Genomic DNA, 17471 nt, shown 5'->3' with positions numbered 1-17471 from the left:
GCTGACGTCTAGGAAAAAATACCTGATAAACAGGCGGGCTTCTCTTTGCCGAAGCTCCCTGTAGTGCATTTACAGTGATTTACCTTACTGGACTGACTGCCCTGTGCTTTTTAGACGGGCGAGCTTTGTTGCGGTAACGCCTCAACCTCAACCTCGTCGACTTTTTCTACCTCATCCTCCCCCTTCCTCTCCACAATCCGTCTGTCCTCCATTGTCTTTCCCACACAACCCACATCATGCTTTCCAGTCGTTTAATATCACGAGCTGTTGCTCGCCCGGCTTTCCAGAAGTCTACGTACGTTTACATCACAATGCGCTTTGCGACGAATGGGTCCAGGAGAAGCTTGTTTAAGCCCGCTTCTGTTGGGACCAATCCGTCGTCGAGGGGAAAATGGCTCGTCAACTAACAATGTTTTTTCCTCATTAATAGGCTCCCCAGCGTTGTCGCTTCCTCATCGCTGTCGCGATTCAGCCGTGGATATGCCTCTTCAGCTGGTATGTTACCTCCGAGCTCGTCGGAGCACCACCCCGAACAACCTGCTGACCGGAATTTCTTGCAGAGGAAAAGGATCTCGTTGTTATCGGTGGCGGCGTTGCTGGCTACGTCGCTGCTATCAAGGCTGGTCAAGAGGGCATGAAGGTTGGTTTTTTCCGGACACGATCAAGCGGACAGAATTGGCTGACCAGATCTCTTCGTCTCATAGGTTACCTGCATTGAGAAGCGTGGCTCCCTTGGCGGTACCTGCTTGAACGTCGGCTGCATTCCCTCAAAATCTCTCCTCAACAACTCGCATCTCTACCATCAGATTCTCCACGACACCAAGGCCCGCGGTATTGAGGTCGGCGAGGTCAAGCTTAACCTGGCCAACTTCATGAAGGCCAAGGAGACTTCCGTCAGCGGTCTCACCAAGGGTATCGAGTACCTCTTCAAGAAGAACGGCGTCGAGTACATCAAAGGTGCTGGTTCTTTCGTCAACGAGCATGAGATCAAGGTCGACCTCAACGAGGGCGGTGAGACCAGCGTTCGCGGCAAGAACATCCTTATTGCTACTGGTTCCGAGGCCACTCCTTTCCCCGGTCTTGAGATTGACGAGAAGCGCGTCATCACCAGCACTGGCGCTATCGCCCTTGAGCAGGTCCCTGAGACCATGACCGTCATTGGTGGTGGTATCATTGGTCTCGAGATGGCCTCCGTCTGGTCGCGACTTGGCTCTAAGGTCACCATTGTCGAGTTCCTCGGCCAGATTGGTGGCCCCGGTATGGACACTGAGATCGCCAAGAACACCCAGAAGATCCTCAAGAAGCAGGGTCTTGAGTTCAAGCTTAACACCAAGGTTGTCAGCGGTGACAAGTCTGGCGACAAGGTCAAGCTCGAGGTTGACTCCGCTAAGGGTGGCAAGCCCGAGTCTGTACGTGTATCCAAATCTCTTGTCTTAGTTACAATTCTAACAAACATATCTAGATCGAGTCCGACGTCGTCCTCGTTGCCATTGGCCGACGACCTTACACCGGCGGCCTCGGCCTTGAGAACATTGGCCTCGAGGCTGACGACCGCGGCCGTGTCATCATTGACTCCGAGTACCGAACCAAGATCCCCCACATCCGATGTGTTGGTGATGTCACCTTCGGCCCCATGCTTGCCCACAAGGCCGAGGAGGAGGCTGTTGCCGTTGTCGAGTACATCAAGAAGGGTTATGGCCATGTCAACTATGGTGCCATTCCCTCCGTCATGTACACCCACCCTGAGGTCGCCTGGGTCGGCCAGAGTGAGCAGGACCTGAAGAACCAGAACATCCCTTACCGAGTCGGAACCTTCCCCTTCGTTGCCAACTCCCGAGCCAAGACCAACCAGGACACTGAGGGTATGGTCAAGATGCTCGCTGACCCCGAGACTGACCGCATCCTCGGTGTTCACATCATCGGCCCCAACGCTGGTGAGATGATTGCTGAGGGTACTCTGGCTCTCGAGTACGGTGCTTCCAGCGAGGATATTGCCCGAACCTGCCACGCCCACCCCACACTTGCTGAGGCCTTCAAGGAGGCTGCCATGGCCACTCACGCCAAGGCCATCCACTTCTAAGCAATGCTTGAGCGGTCGAAACTGGTCGGATAAGTTGCTGGGTGCCAATGGCTACAGATGGGTCAAGTTGGTACCGGCAGGTCTCTTCTGTGCTCTTTGCGGCGAGAATGGACAGTCTTGAATGCATAGACTTGATAGCGCGTCTGTAGTCGCCGAGAACATAACAAAAAGGATGACACAGGGTCTAGAGGAGGCCTCGCAAGGATAGTGCGAACGGGATAGAGCCCGGGGCATCTCGGACTCTGGGTTGTGTAAACTAGTAATAATTTCTGCCTGTTCAAGCATGATGTATGGAAATCACACGGCAAGATGCGTGGCTTGCGTTTTAAGATTATTAGTTGAGCTCGCAATGCGTGAAAGAAGAATACAAATTATATGATCAATAACTCAATGTTCTATCCTTGGGTTGCATAGATAAACCCTCAAAGATGGCTAGCCAGTGTCTCTTGTACAATGGATGAAACTTAATTCATAAGCTTAGTCGGAACAAGGTTTAGATCAAAGTGTCCCAGCAAGGATCTAATATTGAGAACAAGAACCAAGAAAGAGATAGACGGCTGACACTGGCACTCCATTCCATTCAGAAGTTATCCCCATTTTCTCTAACTTCTCAGTCAAAACTCTAGTCATTATTCGAACAAGTCGAATACGAATTCGTGTATGCATATCGAATATTTTCACCTAATACAGGCCCCTTCGAGAGATACCAGACCCGAAATCGTTTGCAGCGGTGGGTTTACAAGGTTGTTAGAGTCGAAAGGTTTTTGCGAGGAGATACACCAGATCAGCTCATTCTTGACCAGAAACCAGCTAGGTACTTGGCTAGGCTGAGGAATATAGTTGATATTCCTCAATCCCCTTATTGTTATCAACCTTTTTCGGTTTGTAACTTGAAGAGCTGGTAGTAAAAGCATCAATTGACTTATGACATTGTGAGTGATTGAGAATGCAAAGCATTTGAGCTCACCAATCGGCGAGTACGGGTTCTTAGGAACCCGAGGAGCTTCACAGTAGCGGAAATACGGATCAATCACTGTCACTCGTCAAAAGCAACATGGTATTGGTGATCCATGGTGCTTTGCTCTGCATATCCCCACCAGGTTGGAGACCCTGTGTCTCGATTGAGAAACCGCTGCCTATATCTAATTTTGGTGCCTAGATTCAGGAAGATGAGACTTGCGTACGCAGCGAGGCATTTGTGGCAGCAATTGCTGAATGCGGGGGATTAGAACTGTATGAGATGGAAGCTTGTAAGTCGATGTTGACAAGGGACCTTTGTTTTCGAGGTTTCCAACTGGTGGCGGGGTAAATCATTGCCTGTCTATCTCCAATTCCCCTTCAGCCCCTCCGTTACAGCGGAGAGATCGGGCCACTTTGATAGAAGTGAGGTGTGCCACCAGCTGCGCCGCTGCACCACTGCCGGTGCTAGGAAATGGCACGCACTGCGCTGAAGGAACTGATAAGATGCGGTGAATTGAGCTGCATATGATTCGACCGCAAGCTTATATCGGCCCCTTTTTAACTTTCATATTTAAATCTACAATACTCCCACATCCATCCCTCGCTTGGAAACACCAAGTCTTGGACAATTCTGTTGTTTGGTGCAGCAGAGTCCTCCACATTCTTTCTGGCAATTTTGTTGTCTGTTTTTGCCTCTGTTTCGGACTGCCCTTCGCTATGGCCCATAACGCTATCGTTACAGGCCTGCCGCCTCTGGCAGGCAATGTGCCTGAAAAGACACCGAAGCTCATGACCAGGGACGAGATTGAAGCCTTGATCGCTGAAGGCAAGCATGTCGCTATTTTCCATAAACAGGTTATCAAGATGGACGCGTGGATGCCCTATCACCCCGGAGGTGATAAAGCTATGCTTCATATGGTGGGCAAGGATGCTTCTGATGAAATTGATGCGTAGGCAACAAGCAAATCCAGTGACTGCAGGGCCAATGCTAATCTGACGAATAGTCTACACTGTTTCGAGACACGCCAGAAAGTACTTCGTTACCGCATCGGCCGAACTGAGGGGACTTGGGAGAACTTCCTGCCGCCTATCCAGGGAGGCGTCTACCGTACACGCGAAGAGATCGAACGAGCTAATGCCGAGGGCGAATCCCACAAAGACCAAGACTCGAGCGCTCCGTCAACCCGTGTCCCATCACCAGTTTTTGACGAGGAAGAGACCCCGGGAGTTAGACAGCGAAAGACCAATAAGAAGGATGGAGCTCGGGCGCCCTCGATTTCATCTGCCTCCAGTGTAGAAGAGCCAGATCTAGATGGCATGTCGTATCTCGATACCATCACTCGCGAACACATCAACCTCGACCTCGACAAGTACCCTCCTCCCGACAAAGAAACGCAAGCCAAGATTGTCGCCAAGTACCGCGAGCTCCACCAGAAGGTCTACGACACAGGCCTCTATAACTGTAACTACAAAGCCTACGGAATCGAATTCATCCGATACACTGCATTGGCAGTCGGCTCAGCATTTTGCCTTCGTCACGAGTGGTACGCCCTAAGCGCCTTTCTCCTGGGCGCCCTGTGGCATCAGCTTTCATTCACAGTCCATGATGCTGGGCACATGGGTATTACCCATAGCTACCTCATTGATTCTTGCATTGGAGCTCTGATCGCCGACTTTATGGGAGGTCTGTCGATAGGATGGTGGAAGCGCAATCACAACGTGCACCACGTTATCACCAATGCGCCAGAGCACGACCCCGATATTGAGCATATGCCCCTCTTTGCCGTCTCCCACCGTCTCCTAGGCAGCTTGAGATCAACATACTACGAGAGAGTCATGGCCTACGATGCTGTGGCAAAGGTTTTGCTTAGGGTTCAGGCCTGGACTTACTACCCGTTGCTTGCACTGGCTCGTTTCAACCTCTACCGACTCTCATGGGACCACCTCATCATGGGCCGAGGTCCAAAGAAGGGTCCCGGCTTGGTTATCTGGTGGCTTGAGATCATTGGACAGGTTTTCTTCTGGACCTGGTTCGGCTATGGTCTGGTCTACAACCTGCTCCCTGACAACTGGACCCGATTCTACTTTGTCATGATCAGCAACATCACCGCCTCGCCTCTTCATGTTCAGATTGTCCTGTCTCACTTTGCCATGAGCACAGTTGAGCTTGGACCCCAGGAGTCGTTCCCGCAGAGACAACTCCGAACCACTATGGACATCGATTGTCCTGAGTGGCTTGACTTCTTCCATGGTGGTCTTCAGTTCCAGGTTATTCACCATCTCTTCCCTCGTGTGCCCCGTCATAATCTGCGTGCGACACAGAAGCTCGTCCAGGAGTTCTGTGACGAGGTTAATATCCCTTACGCATTGTATGGGTTCGCCAACGGCAACCAGCAGGTTATTGGAAGGCTGGCTGAGGTTTCCCGACAGGCGGCGATCCTTGCTAAGTGCCAGCAGGCGATTCAGAACGGTGACCTTTCGGGCCATCACCATTAGACGAAACACGACCAACGGACTGGTATTTTGCTGTATATATCTGTGCCAGTTTCTGTTGACAAAGTCCTCAAAAGTTTTGCTTAGATTAGACTGATGGAACTGACACGCTAGATCGTTTGCAAGGTATAATGATGAATTTATGAATATTCTTGTCTCACTTTCTTTTCTCGTTGACGATAGTGATCTTGTCTTAGATATTGAGGTGTATCACGACCACAAGGCGTGATTTTAGGCTAGGTTGGAAGCAAGCTCTGCTCTGTGCAAGACATTCCATGTGTAAGTCTTGGTCTAGAAGCTCATAAAGTCCGGAGTTGTGAGACTTGAGTTTGGATGAACAACAAGTGCCTTGCGTGTGCGACGGATAGTACAGCCTGCGAGCATCGACTTTCTTGCTGGGTCATCTTGGAAATCGAGCTGGTTGATTCAGTGTATTGGAGTAACGTGTGGCTCTCTTCAGATGATAGAAGTTGTTTGGGGATCATAAGTATGAGGGCTCTTCTTGACCTCAGTGAGTCTTGGTCACATGGTGAGTTGTAAGCCGTAGTAATGAAATGTGCCCTTAGCCTCGTCGAAGGAGTTCCTTTGAGGCTCTAGCATTGGGCAGATGAAGAACTGGGCTTGCCGCCCATCACATGGGCCAGTGGTGGTAGTTGAGTGACGTCGATTTGTCGCACGAGGGGCCATGATGAGGGGCAGAGAGCAGAAAGCAGAAAGCCTGGAAGCGTTTTATTCGTGGACGCGTGCAGATTTTATGAGAACGGCATTTCCATCTTATGCATGTTCTTAGAATGGAATTGTTCTTGACACTGAAGATGATGAAAAGAATAGGAATAGATTACTCTAAAAGAGTCAGTGCAAGCCTCGTTCACGCAGGTATAAAGCTGATAGAGTCAACGATTGGTAACAAGTTACTTTACGTTCATAGATTCTGCTGTAAATAAATAAATGAATCTCATGGTTCAGGTTGAAACACAAAAGTAGACGCGTTCGTACGTCAGATCACGAGCACGGAGTACAAAGTCCTAAAAGGTGGGCGTCACCCAAAAGTCGAGACTCGTGGGGCATTAGTGGGGGGGGGGTTGGCAGCTCTCCTCCTTCCCTGTCCAGGTTACCATACAGTGCGTGGATGGAAGCAACCTAAGATTCCCTGCTCCATCTCAAACGAGCCAACCACTTTGAAACTTAATTCCTACCTACGACAACAACTCCAAGCTTCAACCAAGCTTTGCTTTTCTTTACCACTTCAAAGGGACTCTCATTCGTTGTTATTCTGCCATCATTAGATAATCTGTCACCCCTATCTACCTTCACTGAACAGGCAAGCTACCTACCGCTATCTCGTCGCGCCTAGCGGACGATGTGAATGAGCTGCAGCTATGGATGCCAACATCCAGCGGGCCCTTAATGATAAGCTCTACGACAAACGTAAGATCGGTGCTCTCGAGTATGTCTCACTTTCCATCACAAATCTGCATAATACTCCCAGGTCTTTTATTGATAGCTCTTTGCTTTCACTTTTGCCAAGAGGTCACACCTCGGTCCGACGACTTACTACCATTACTTTCATGCTGTAAAGATACAAATGTTGACTTTCATACCACAGGCTTGAACGTGTGATTCGAGATCTTGTCAGTGTCAAGGACTATCAACGAGTTCATGATATTCTCGAGCAGCTATGCAACGATTATGCCTACGCTGTGCATCAGCCTCATGCCAGGAATGGCGGTTTAATAGGCCTGGCTGCCGCCGCTATTGCCCTGGGTCCAGTATGTTTCAACCCCCGAGATCTCTTCGTTTCATGCTAGGTGTCTCCTCAGAATAATTCTAGCACCTCAGCGTTCACCATGGACCCTCGTCTAACCTCAAGGCCAGGAACTACCTAGATATCTCGCTAAGATTGTCCCCCCTGTTCTGGCATGCTTCACCGACCAAGATGCAAGAGTAAGGTATTATGCTTGTGAGGCCATGTATAATATAGCCAAGGTTGCAAAGGGAGAAATATTGGTGTATTTTAATAGTATCTTTGATCAGCTTTGCAAGGTATGTTCTCCACTGTGGTCTTCGTATATGATAAGTCCGCCATACTAATATGCTGGGCTTTCCAGCTTGGAGCGGACTCCGAGCTATCAGTCAAGAACGGAGCGGAACTTTTAGATCGACTCGTCAAAGATATTGTATCTGAGTCTGCTGCTTCATACGTCTCTATTCTCGAGGCACCACCGGAGTTCGATGGTAATGATAAGGTATCGCTAGGCGAGAACTCTCACTTGCCAACAGCGTTCTCTCTACCTCGATTTATTCCACTCCTGAAAGAGCGCATATGGGTCATTAATCCTTTCACTCGGCAATTTCTCGTGGGGTGGATTACGTTGCTCGATTCCATACCCGACTTGGAGCTTGTCACATATCTCCCGGACTTCCTTGGAGGCCTGCTCAAGTTCCTATCAGATCAGAATTCGGACGTGAGGGTCGCCACACAAACTTGCTTGGATAAGTTTTTGAACGAGATCAAGCGCATTGCACGCATCAAGAAGGGCATCTTGGAAAGCAAACGGTCTAAGGAGGGTGCCAAGCGGAAACGACAGGACTCGATTGATAGCGAATCGATAAACCCCGACTTTGAGGAAGGAGATGAGCTCGACTCGGACGCTGCACTCGATGAGGATGACGATAGTGGAGAGGATTGGATTCCTGGCCAAGATGTCGAGATCAACTACAAGGAAATTCTGCAGATTCTCACTGCCACACTCGACTCCCCTCTAGGTTTGTTAATTCTGAACTTGTTTGGACGATGGCTAATCCCTTTCCAGAGGAGGACTGCCTCCTGGAGTCCTTAAGATGGGTTGTTGAATTTCTAGATATTTGCCCCGAAGAAGTCCTTCCCTTTACGCCCAAGATCCTCGCCCATATGCTTCCAGCTATGGCCAGCACCAAAGAAACTATCCACCAAGCAGCAACCCGGGTCAACACATGTCTGATGGACTATGTTGTTTCACTTTCTGACGACTCCGAGTTGAGTCAACCGCCGCCTCCTGCTCAACCGCCTCAACACCTCTCGACTTCTCGTCTGCCCGTTCCCGGAGAAAAGGGGCCTGATGGCAATAACAGCAATCGGGCGTCATTGTCGAGCTCGAGAGACCTCGACCTCCGTAGCCCAACGCCTGCTCAAGGCCGTTCGATATCGACTCCTTCGGACATCAATATTACCCAGACGCAGGCCGATTTGGACTACGCCGCCGCTGTCAACTCTCTGACCCTCCTCTTCCTCAACGACCATGAAGCGACCCGGGTGGCGGCCTTGACGTGGCTTATTATGCTACACAGGAAAGCTCCCCGAAAGGTACTCGCCTTTAACGATGGCACGTTTCCAGCATTGCTGAAGACATTATCCGATCCCTCAGACGCCGTAGTTACCAAGGATCTCCAGCTTCTCTCGCAAATCTCACGGAATACAGAGGACGACTACTTTGCCAATTTCATGGTCAACCTCTTACAGCTTTTCTCGACAGATAGAAAGCTGCTTGAAACCCGAGGAAATCTCATTATACGGCAACTGTGTCTAAGCTTGAGTCCGGAGAGGATTTACAGGACATTAGCAGACTGCATCGAAAAAGAGGAAGACGTCGAGTTTGCAAGCATAATGGTGCAGAACCTCAACAACAACCTCATTACTGCTCCTCAGCTTGCAGACGTTCGAAAAAGATTACGAAACCTTGAAACAAAGGTAGGAGAATGCCTTTCAGGCCTCATGTTGAGCGAAGGATACTGACAATTTCAAGGATGGTCAAACGCTATTCGTGGCATTGTTTCGATCATGGTGCTATAATGCTGTTGCTACTTTCTCACTTTGCTTGCTTGCTCAGGCCTATGAGCAAGCATACAATTTGCTGCAGATCTTGTAGGTCCACGCGTATCAGAACATGCTACTTCAACTAAAACTTTTCAGCGGCGAATTGGATATGACAGTCAACATGCTCATTCAGGTCGATAAGCTAGTACAGCTTATTGAGTCGCCCGTCTTCACTTGTAAGCTTAGTCCCCATCATGAACTTATCGTAGACAAACTAACAAATCGTCCAGACTTACGACTACAGCTGTTGGAACCTGAGAAGTACCCATATTTGTACAAGTGCATGTATGGTATCCTCATGCTTCTCCCGCAGTCCTCGGCATTTGCTGCGCTGAAGAACAGACTCAACAGCGTCAGCTCTATAGGTTATTTACATGCGGCACCTCGAACGTAAGTTGAAGATTGCTCTGTAGTAGGCGTGTCAGGGCAAGGATTGCTTAGCTCTTGACCTCCAGCAAGATGATACCGGATTTTGTGGCATGCTAACCTGTCGACAGGGCCCCTCCAACCACAAGTAGCTCCAATTTCGACAGACCCAACCGACTCAAGAGCAGGGAAGATGGAAACATACGATGGGTTGAACTCCTGGAAAAGTTCCGAAGTGTTCAGGAACGAGCTAGACGCGCGCAGCGTCAGAACAATATGGACGGTGACGAAATACCACCAATGGGAGTCAGTGAACTTCGCATTGGTGACGGAGCAGTAGATGTCAAAGGCAAGGAGACACGCGGTGTCGGCTTGCAAACGATTCCCCAGAAAGAGCCAGCGCCCGCTCCTCCGGTGCCGGCCAAGAGAATAGGGTTGGGTAGACAGTTTGGAAGATTGGGCGGCGCCGTGGCTGGTAAAGGGCGGCGAAACCCATAGCGACTGATTCCAGTTTGGTTATGTAGGTATTGAGCGTTATTTGTCTGATGTGTCGACTAGACGCAGAAGTAGAGTTGACAGTGTTAAAGGTTCATTAATGTATAGTATCAGGCCAAGGATCAAATAAGACAAACTCAGCGTCGTCGCTTAACAGGACTTTCACGTTCCACTAAGCCTTCAAAGACAGCATCACGTTGCGATTCTACGGAACGTAGCTGATCTCGAAGCTCCTCGAGTTCTGCTCTGGCCACGTCTGGGTTGCTAGGAAGACCTTGAAACGTGGCCAGCTGGAGGTCAAGCTCCTTTTTTCGTGACAATACGGACAGGTATTCCTGCTCGTCGCGAGCCAGGTCGGCGATGGTTGGATGCGAGGAGTCGGCAGATGCAGCAAGACCAGCAACCTTATCTTGAAGCTCAGGCAGCTTGGCGGACAATGCTTTGACCTTGCGCTGCATGTCGAGGTTCTGTTTAGCCAGATGTGCCGGAGGCTGGTATTCGTCCCTCTGTAGCTCTTTGAGAAGTTCCTTAATACGAGCTGCTTCATCGTCTATATGTTTATGGAGAACCTCGACGCGGGCCTTCATCTGTTCAGCATCGTGGATGCTCGCCTGAAGTTGGCACATGCGCTGGCCTAATGTGTCGGGTTCTGGGAAAGCGACTCCGAATTGAAGAGCCATATTAGCCATGGTATCAAGAGCGGTGTGGCCATCAGTAGGCAGATTGTGTTCTACGGCTTCAATGAGGCCTTCCCTCAGTGGTCGGCTTGTTTTGTCGATCTTGGTTTCGGAATCGGTGAGCTCCTGTAAAGCAGTTGCTTCAGACTTAGCAGCAAGGTTGCGCTCGTCATCGGCAGCTTCGTTGACAGAGGCGAGGGCTAGTAGAGCTTTGAGGGTATCGTTATTGCGCTCGAAAGAAGGGACTGGTCGAGGGTGAAATTTGGAGGAAAGCCAGGCATCGATATAGGACCAATCGCGGGCGGTGGAAGCTGCGATACGAGCAACAGAGGGAGAGAAGATGGCCGAATCTTGGCTGAGAAGACGATGATGCGCCATGATTAGATGCGCCAGAGGACAGGTGAATGTCTCTGTCTTGATTCAAGGAGCGGATTTAAATTTCTATCAACAAAACAATCGGCGGTCGAGACAGTGACGCCACAGAACAAGCAACCTAGCTGCAGCCCGTGCCTGTCGGCCCCTGTCAATTCATTGATTTGGTGGTGGGAACCCCTGCAACTGTAGCGGCAGAAGTGATTCGGTCCCTGGGTGTACTAAGTTATAGTGCCCGCCGCTAACTCCTGTAGCCAGAACTTGCTAGACCTCTGCTGGAACGGGCTGTGGCTCGACAGTTTGGGGGATGGATTGCTAGACGAGTACTTGTGGCCACCTATGACATTCTAGACTGATCCATGTACCTGGCTGACAGATGTTAACTTTCCCCGGCTAGGTAGACCTGTCGCCTTTTCCGGTTGTTGGCTTCTTTTATCAAGTTGAGTTGTCCTTTTTGTCCCTTGTCAATCGTTGAAACTCCCATTCTTTCTTTGTTCTTCTTTACTCAAACAGACTTTGCCATCGTTGTCGTCGTGTACTCGTCGTCAACTATTGCACCCACTGAAGTTGATGCATTACCATTAGTGTCCTTCAACCTATCTATCGCCTGCGATTTGCCCCTCGACCTACCGTATACTTCGAATCGATCAACTTACTCAAGATGCATCTCAATCTTGCTGGACTGGCAGTGGCCGCTACAACCTTTCTCGCATCGGCCAGCGCCCTTTCGCCGCAAGATATCCCGGCCGATCTCCCTGTTTCGAACCTCTTGACAAAGGCGCAGACGCACCTGTCCCATGGCGAGACCAACGAGGCCCTCGTGTACTACGATGCTGCCATCGCCCGCGACCCGACGAACTACCTTTCCCTCTTTAAGCGGGCTACCGCTTATCTCTCCCTCGGTCGAACTTCCCAGGCTACTGAGGATTTCAACAAAGTCCTGTCTCTCAAGCCTGGCTTTGAGGGAGCCCATCTTCAACTCGCTAGGCTTCGTGCCAAGGCCGGAGATTGGGATGCCGCAAAGGCCCAGTACGGCCTTGCTGGGAAGGCTCCCAAGTCGGCTGAGTTTGTCGAGTTGGAAGAGGCCAAGCTAGCAGCTCACATGGCTGAGATGGCTAGCAAGGGTGGGAAGTGGGAAGAGTGTGTCAGTCACGCCGGTACTGCCATCGTTGTCGCGAGTCGATCTCCTCATCTGCGTGAACTCCGAGCGCACTGTCGTTTCGAGCTCGGCGATGTTGAACTAGCTCTCAGCGATTTGCAACATGTCCTTCACATGAAGCCAGGCGACACTTCTCCCCATATCGTGATCTCCGCGACCTCGTTCTACGCTTTGGGTGACCTGGAGAATGGTATTGGACAGGTCAAGAAGTGTCTTCAGTCAGATCCTGATTCCAAGATCTGCAAGAAGTTGCACAAGCAGGAGAAGAAGGTCGAGAAAGCATACAAGAAGATTCAAGGACAACTCAGCCGAGGACAGCCTACCACAGCAGGCAGAGCATTGGTCGGTACTGCCGATGATTCTGGATTGGTACCTGATGTCCGAGGACAGGTGGAGGAGCTTAAAAAGAACAAGAGCATCCCCAAGACCGCTCGTATCCAACTATTGGAGAACTTGATTGAGATGACTTGTCAAGCATACACCGAGGTGAGTCCTTCGACTTCATTCAATCCCCAAATATCACTGACACTGTTATAGTCAAGTCACAAAGAAGCCGCCAAGTACTGTGAAGAGTCGCTGCAACTCAACCCTGACTCTTTCTGGGGTCTTCTTCATAAGGGCAAGGCTCAACTCAAGAGTGAGCTTTACGATGCCGCCATTGCTACCCTTGAGAAGGCCGCCGAGATTCGTCCCGATCAGAAGGAGAAGGTCAACCCCATTCTCAACAAGGCTCATATCGCCCTCAAGCGCAGCAAGACCAAGGACTACTACAAGGTGCTTGGTGTTGAGAACGATGCCGACGAACGCCAAATCAAGTCCGCCTACCGCAAGCAATCAAAGATCTTTCACCCTGACAAGGCCGCCAAACAAGGTATCCCTAAGGAAGAGGCCGAGAAGAAGATGGCCAGCATAAACGAGGCGTACGAAGTTCTTAGCGACCCCGAGTTACGTGCTCGTTTCGACCGTGGCGATGATCCTAACTCTCAAGAGAGACCAAACCCCTTCCAGGGACAGGGCAACCCCTTCGGTGGTGGTCATCCATTCATGTTCCAGCAAGGCGGCGGCGGTGGTGGTCCCAACATCAAGTTCCAGTTTGGTGGCCAACCATTTGGATTCTAGAAAGCACCTTATAAATTTCGAAGTTTTGCAAAAGGTTCTATGGAGGAGTTAAATAGCGAGGGGGTCAACTACAGGGGCAGTTTTGCTTGATCGGGAGGGAGTCTTTGTCGGTATCTACAACTTTGCTAGAGATCAAGAAGGACGGGGCTCTCTCCAACAGGAGTATAGGGGTTAATGGCGTCGGAGTTTCCGTAGATCGCTCACTTCCGTCAAGAACAGTACATATAGCGAGATCGTATACATTGAGAATTATACCTTTATGCCGCAAGCAGCCAAGACAAATCAATCTGTCAATTGATTTGCCTAGTTTTTAGTAACTTGATGAAGTGTGGTGGCTCGGCCTCGGTAGAATATTACTACCGCCGACGTCGGCGCAACAGCGACATCGCAACGGGCACGCTTTGCCACCTGTAAGAACAGAACAGACTCATCACTCCAATCGGAATAGTCACAGCTGGTGATAGATCCAAGATAATGTGAGAACCAAGGCCAGTTGGAAACTGTACGATGCCAAAGCATATCCGCTTAGTATTTTGACATAAGTAATAACAGACAACCTATCATAACACTCTTCCGCTGTCTAACTGCATGAATGAACACTAGCAATACCTCATCCGTTTCCCATCCATGTCGCCGCTCTCTGATTTTTCCGTTCGTAAGAAGTGATGATGTTTCTTTATGTACACGATCCGTCGCTTGCCTCGATCTTCACTCAACCGTCGTCCTTCGGACAGTCGTGGTCATTTGCAAAGTCGGTAGATGTCCTCGGTATAAAGGGCTCGAACCGAATCGAGGAAGCGTCGAATCAAAAGGTAATTGTTCAAGAGTATTTCGGATGTTGTCGTTGTAGTCGTCTCAGTCCCATATCCATGCTCTCTAAAGCGTCCTCGCTCCCAAATCCATCTCTCATGAAGATAATCGCAGGGTTTCGAATATGGTTGCAAATTTATACGGAGTTGAGGTTCGGTCATCCAGCTTTTCCAAGATTTGGTCGAGATGTTCAGGCAGCATCGTTGCGCTTGATGAAATAGGACCTGATTAGGTTTAAATATTAGCTTCAGTTCACCAAATGTATCAGTTATGTCACGTACTTTGAAAACTCATACGCCGACCAGCAGATGGCTGTGCTGGGCATTGTGGTAACAATGCGAGGTCGCACACCCTTGAAGAAGCCTCTGACACCGGCTCTTTGATATAATAGGCGGCAGCCTCCGAGGAAGCTGTTGACGCTTCTCACTTCGGGGTCGGTGGAAGTTCCGCGAGTTTGGAGCATAGTCTTGATGACATCCATGGGGGTGGTAAGACCAGCAGCAAATCCACCAGCAACAGCACCGGCCAAACAATGTGTCAAGGGGTCGTAGTTCTTTGCGGGGTTCATGGCGGTAGAAATAGACTCGTATGCGAGGAACTGTAGAGCTGTGAAAGGGACTGTCATGGACAGTGTCGTGGGGTAAGAGATGTAGAAAGCGCCCAAGCCCTCCGATTTGTAGACATATTTGGCGCAGTCCAGCATGGATCGGTACATCTTGCTCGAATTTTGAATCTGCATGCGCTGCTTGATGACTGTAACGGGTTGTCAGCGACCATTTTCTAGATGCTCGAAAGGATGCGGCGTAGGCGGCGTACCATCGAAAGGGTTCATGAACGCGTCGCTAGCAATAGTAGCAGCGGCACCACTGGTGGCTATGGAAACTCAGTTAGTAGCTGTCAGATCGCAAACTGGGCAGAGATCGGATATTTACCAGCAGCGAGGGGATGGTGAACACCGGCCTGGTTACCACCCATAGCATGTTTGACTGCTTCGTATGTTGCAAAGTAGACAGCATGTGCAGGACCTAAACAGTTTTAGCAACGATCAAGAATAGGCCAAGACAGCAAGACTTGTGGCCTGGCCATGACGTGGTTGACTTACCAGCTCCAACTATGACACTAGACATGCCGCGCCATAAGCTGAAGAATCCCTCGGTACGGGCGATCTGAACGGTATTACGAATGACGCCCGAGTAGGCCGGTGTGGTGCTGGGGTTGAGGATTTGCATTCGTGTCTAAGAATTTTGTCAGATTCGAGATCGACAAATCAAGCACGCACATATCGCAGTGTAGCAACATACCTTGATTGCATCAATGGGATACATGGCAGTGTGCTCCTACAAGAAGACGCAAAATTAGCCCGGTATAACTTGTATTGCTTGTCGGAAGGTTTCATACTGCTATACCCGCAAAGGCGCCTGCTGCCATGTTCTGCAGCAGGGAGAAGTTGGGCGGGAGAGATTCATAGCTGTGCGAAAAACAGTCAATTTTGAGGCCCTGGGGTGTATATGTCCATCTTGATGAGGATGTTTGAGTTATACTCACTCGTATTCTTCGACTGGCTCTGCACTTGGCTGGGCCATGGCGGCCACAGCTTCCGATGCTCCGCCGAAAGGCTTGGTCTCGAGGGCCGCCAGGTTGGCGACTGGAGGAGGTATCGAGGCAATTGCTGCTATAAAAGTGGCGGCGAGCGATTTGTGCCGTAGATCGAGTCGGCTATGTCGTGTACGGGGCTGCAGGAGGTTCAAGATATGGAGTTGCGCCAACGGATGGTCGCTAAAACGATGACGATGTCGAAGTTGAGATAGGGCCTACTACGTAGGGGCGAAAATATGACCTCGACTTGCTGGAGCTGAAAAGACCGTGCAAAGTGGTTGCTATGTCCGAGCCTATTCTTCGTTCGCCTCGGTCTATTCGAATACACCGATTAATGAATGATGAGTCTTGTCGCCGGCAGTTAAAGGTAAGGTAGGTAGGTAGAAAATGCAAGAAAGAAGTCCAAAGCCGAGCGGAGGCGATGGAGCAAAAAAGCAGTTCAGAGGTTGGTGGTGGTGGTGTTCTACCTACTAAAGGCAGCGCGGGAAAAACTCCAAGTCTGGTTAAGTACCTGTAGGCTCTGGAGCTACCTTCTGTACAATGTCCAGTCCAATGGATATTATCTAGAATTTTTTTTCTGGGGATGAGACAGCTCCGTTTACGGCCTCGGAGTCCGGACGGGAGCTACAGCAAGTACCCTTCCGTCAAATTATTGCTGTAAAGCTACCTTACCTCTCTGCATGTCTTCCCCTCCCCTCCCCTCCTCTAGTTGAACTAGCGTGGTTCAGGGAGCTCGGCGCGCCGGCTCAGATAACAAACGTGCCCTATCTTGCCTCCAGCGAGGTATTTTCCACTGCCAAATTGTGAGGAGAGGTACTTGATGTTGTCCAATTCTCCGTCATCTCCTGTTGCGCTTATATGCCCGCGGAAGTGCAGTTGTATCCATTATCAGTTTATCTACCGCCGAAGCAGTTATGAGGGACTATAATTGCCATCTGTTGAACTTGGCCTAGTAATCACAAGTTCATCTCTACTACTGCAGTTTGCTGGCTCTGTTACACAACTTTGAACTCCAAATTGAGGCCTGACATGTTTAACAACAGCTACAAACAAACACTCTGTTTGTATCCATACCTCCTAGCCTGTATAGCCTACTGAAATCCGGGTCTTTCGGTTCTCTCTGGATACAGTTCATCGTTTTCTCAGCGCGCATTGGCGCCCAAAACAGGCGTGGCAGGTCATACAGAGGTAGAAAGGCTATCTACGCTAGACTAGATGCTCATCTCTGTACGTAAACGGGCCAATTTGCTTATTTGCAGAGTGGATCAGCGTCACTTCATATCATATCATAATCCCTGTAACCGTCTCGTCGGGTTTGGAATCAAGATCAAGATCAGTATCGATCTTTAGCTTACACGAATAGTTGCCGAGGTTAATAGCATGCCATGACAGGAAATATAAATATCGGGCTGGAACAAGGACCAGAGAAAGATACTAGAAGAGATGTTATCTTCTTCTTTCATTATACACCTATATTCAGTGCCTACTGTG

The 17471-nt window shown here is 49.9% G+C and overlaps 6 protein-coding genes across 6 annotated transcripts; 4 read left to right on the top strand and 2 right to left on the bottom strand.

Moving 5' to 3' along the window:
- Positions 1-64: 64 nt before the first annotated feature.
- On the top strand, positions 65-2478 carry BKA55DRAFT_567522 (uncharacterized protein). Its single transcript, XM_046192748.1, has 5 exons — positions 65-295; positions 431-495; positions 561-640; positions 705-1409; positions 1463-2478. Exons 1-5 carry the CDS (start codon positions 237-239, stop codon positions 2078-2080), a joined length of 1527 nt encoding a protein of 508 aa, XP_046048980.1. The 5' UTR covers positions 65-236; the 3' UTR covers positions 2081-2478.
- A 1279-nt stretch (positions 2479-3757) lies between these two features.
- BKA55DRAFT_593954 (fatty acid desaturase-domain-containing protein) lies at positions 3758-5536 on the top strand (the record flags this gene model as incomplete). Its single annotated transcript, XM_046195613.1, has 2 exons — positions 3758-3990; positions 4045-5536. 2 exons carry the CDS (start codon positions 3758-3760, stop codon positions 5534-5536), a joined length of 1725 nt encoding a protein of 574 aa, XP_046048979.1.
- A 1101-nt stretch (positions 5537-6637) lies between these two features.
- Positions 6638-10317, top strand: BKA55DRAFT_358099 (vacuolar protein 14 C-terminal Fig4p binding-domain-containing protein). Its single transcript, XM_046185836.1, has 9 exons — positions 6638-6980; positions 7140-7302; positions 7409-7576; positions 7642-8299; positions 8347-9260; positions 9316-9434; positions 9483-9562; positions 9617-9776; positions 9884-10317. The coding sequence occupies exons 1-9, from the start codon at positions 6913-6915 to the stop codon at positions 10248-10250; spliced, it is 2697 nt and encodes an 898-aa protein (XP_046048978.1). The 5' UTR covers positions 6638-6912; the 3' UTR covers positions 10251-10317.
- Positions 10318-10384: 67 nt separating this feature from the next.
- On the bottom strand, positions 10385-11302 carry BKA55DRAFT_689898 (uncharacterized protein; the record flags this gene model as incomplete). The annotated part of the gene is made up of 1 exon (XM_046199409.1): positions 10385-11302. One exon carries the CDS (start codon positions 11300-11302, stop codon positions 10385-10387), a length of 918 nt encoding a protein of 305 aa, XP_046048977.1.
- Positions 11303-11698: 396 nt separating this feature from the next.
- Positions 11699-13926, top strand: BKA55DRAFT_567514 (uncharacterized protein). Its single transcript, XM_046192747.1, has 2 exons — positions 11699-12941; positions 12993-13926. Exons 1-2 carry the CDS (start codon positions 11958-11960, stop codon positions 13572-13574), a joined length of 1566 nt encoding a protein of 521 aa, XP_046048976.1. The 5' UTR covers positions 11699-11957; the 3' UTR covers positions 13575-13926.
- A 726-nt stretch (positions 13927-14652) lies between these two features.
- On the bottom strand, positions 14653-15851 carry BKA55DRAFT_511669 (mitochondrial carrier domain-containing protein; the record flags this gene model as incomplete). Its single annotated transcript, XM_046187732.1, has 6 exons — positions 14653-15137; positions 15201-15257; positions 15317-15409; positions 15487-15619; positions 15686-15721; positions 15783-15851. Coding segments are annotated over 6 exons (873 nt in total), but the record flags the coding sequence as incomplete, so codon positions are not given.
- Positions 15852-17471: the final 1620 nt, after the last annotated feature.

This window comes from Fusarium redolens (assembly GCF_020744475.1).
Source record: "Fusarium redolens strain MPI-CAGE-AT-0023 chromosome Unknown BKA55scaffold_8, whole genome shotgun sequence".
In the NCBI taxonomy this organism is placed as follows: domain Eukaryota; kingdom Fungi; phylum Ascomycota; class Sordariomycetes; order Hypocreales; family Nectriaceae; genus Fusarium; species Fusarium redolens.
Note: the sequence above shows the minus strand (reverse complement) of the source record. Positions and strands in the feature narration are given on the sequence as shown.

Bases quoted from the DNA above. Each gene is read 5' to 3' on its own strand.
- BKA55DRAFT_567522 (XM_046192748.1), top strand. From the start codon at position 237: ATGCTTTCCAGTCGTTTAATATCACGAGCTGTTGCTCGCCCGGCTTTC. The intron at 496-560 runs GTATGTTACCTC...AATTTCTTGCAG, and splicing joins TGGATATGCCTCTTCAGCTG to AGGAAAAGGATCTCGTTGTT. The intron at 641-704 runs GTTGGTTTTTTC...TTCGTCTCATAG, and splicing joins CTGGTCAAGAGGGCATGAAG to GTTACCTGCATTGAGAAGCG.
- BKA55DRAFT_358099 (XM_046185836.1), top strand. From the start codon at position 6,913: ATGGATGCCAACATCCAGCGGGCCCTTAATGATAAGCTCTACGACAAA. The intron at 7,577-7,641 runs GTATGTTCTCCA...TGGGCTTTCCAG, and splicing joins TCTTTGATCAGCTTTGCAAG to CTTGGAGCGGACTCCGAGCT. The intron at 9,777-9,883 runs GTAAGTTGAAGA...ACCTGTCGACAG, and splicing joins TTACATGCGGCACCTCGAAC to GGCCCCTCCAACCACAAGTA.
- BKA55DRAFT_567514 (XM_046192747.1), top strand. From the start codon at position 11,958: ATGCATCTCAATCTTGCTGGACTGGCAGTGGCCGCTACAACCTTTCTC. The intron at 12,942-12,992 runs GTGAGTCCTTCG...ACACTGTTATAG, and splicing joins CTTGTCAAGCATACACCGAG to TCAAGTCACAAAGAAGCCGC.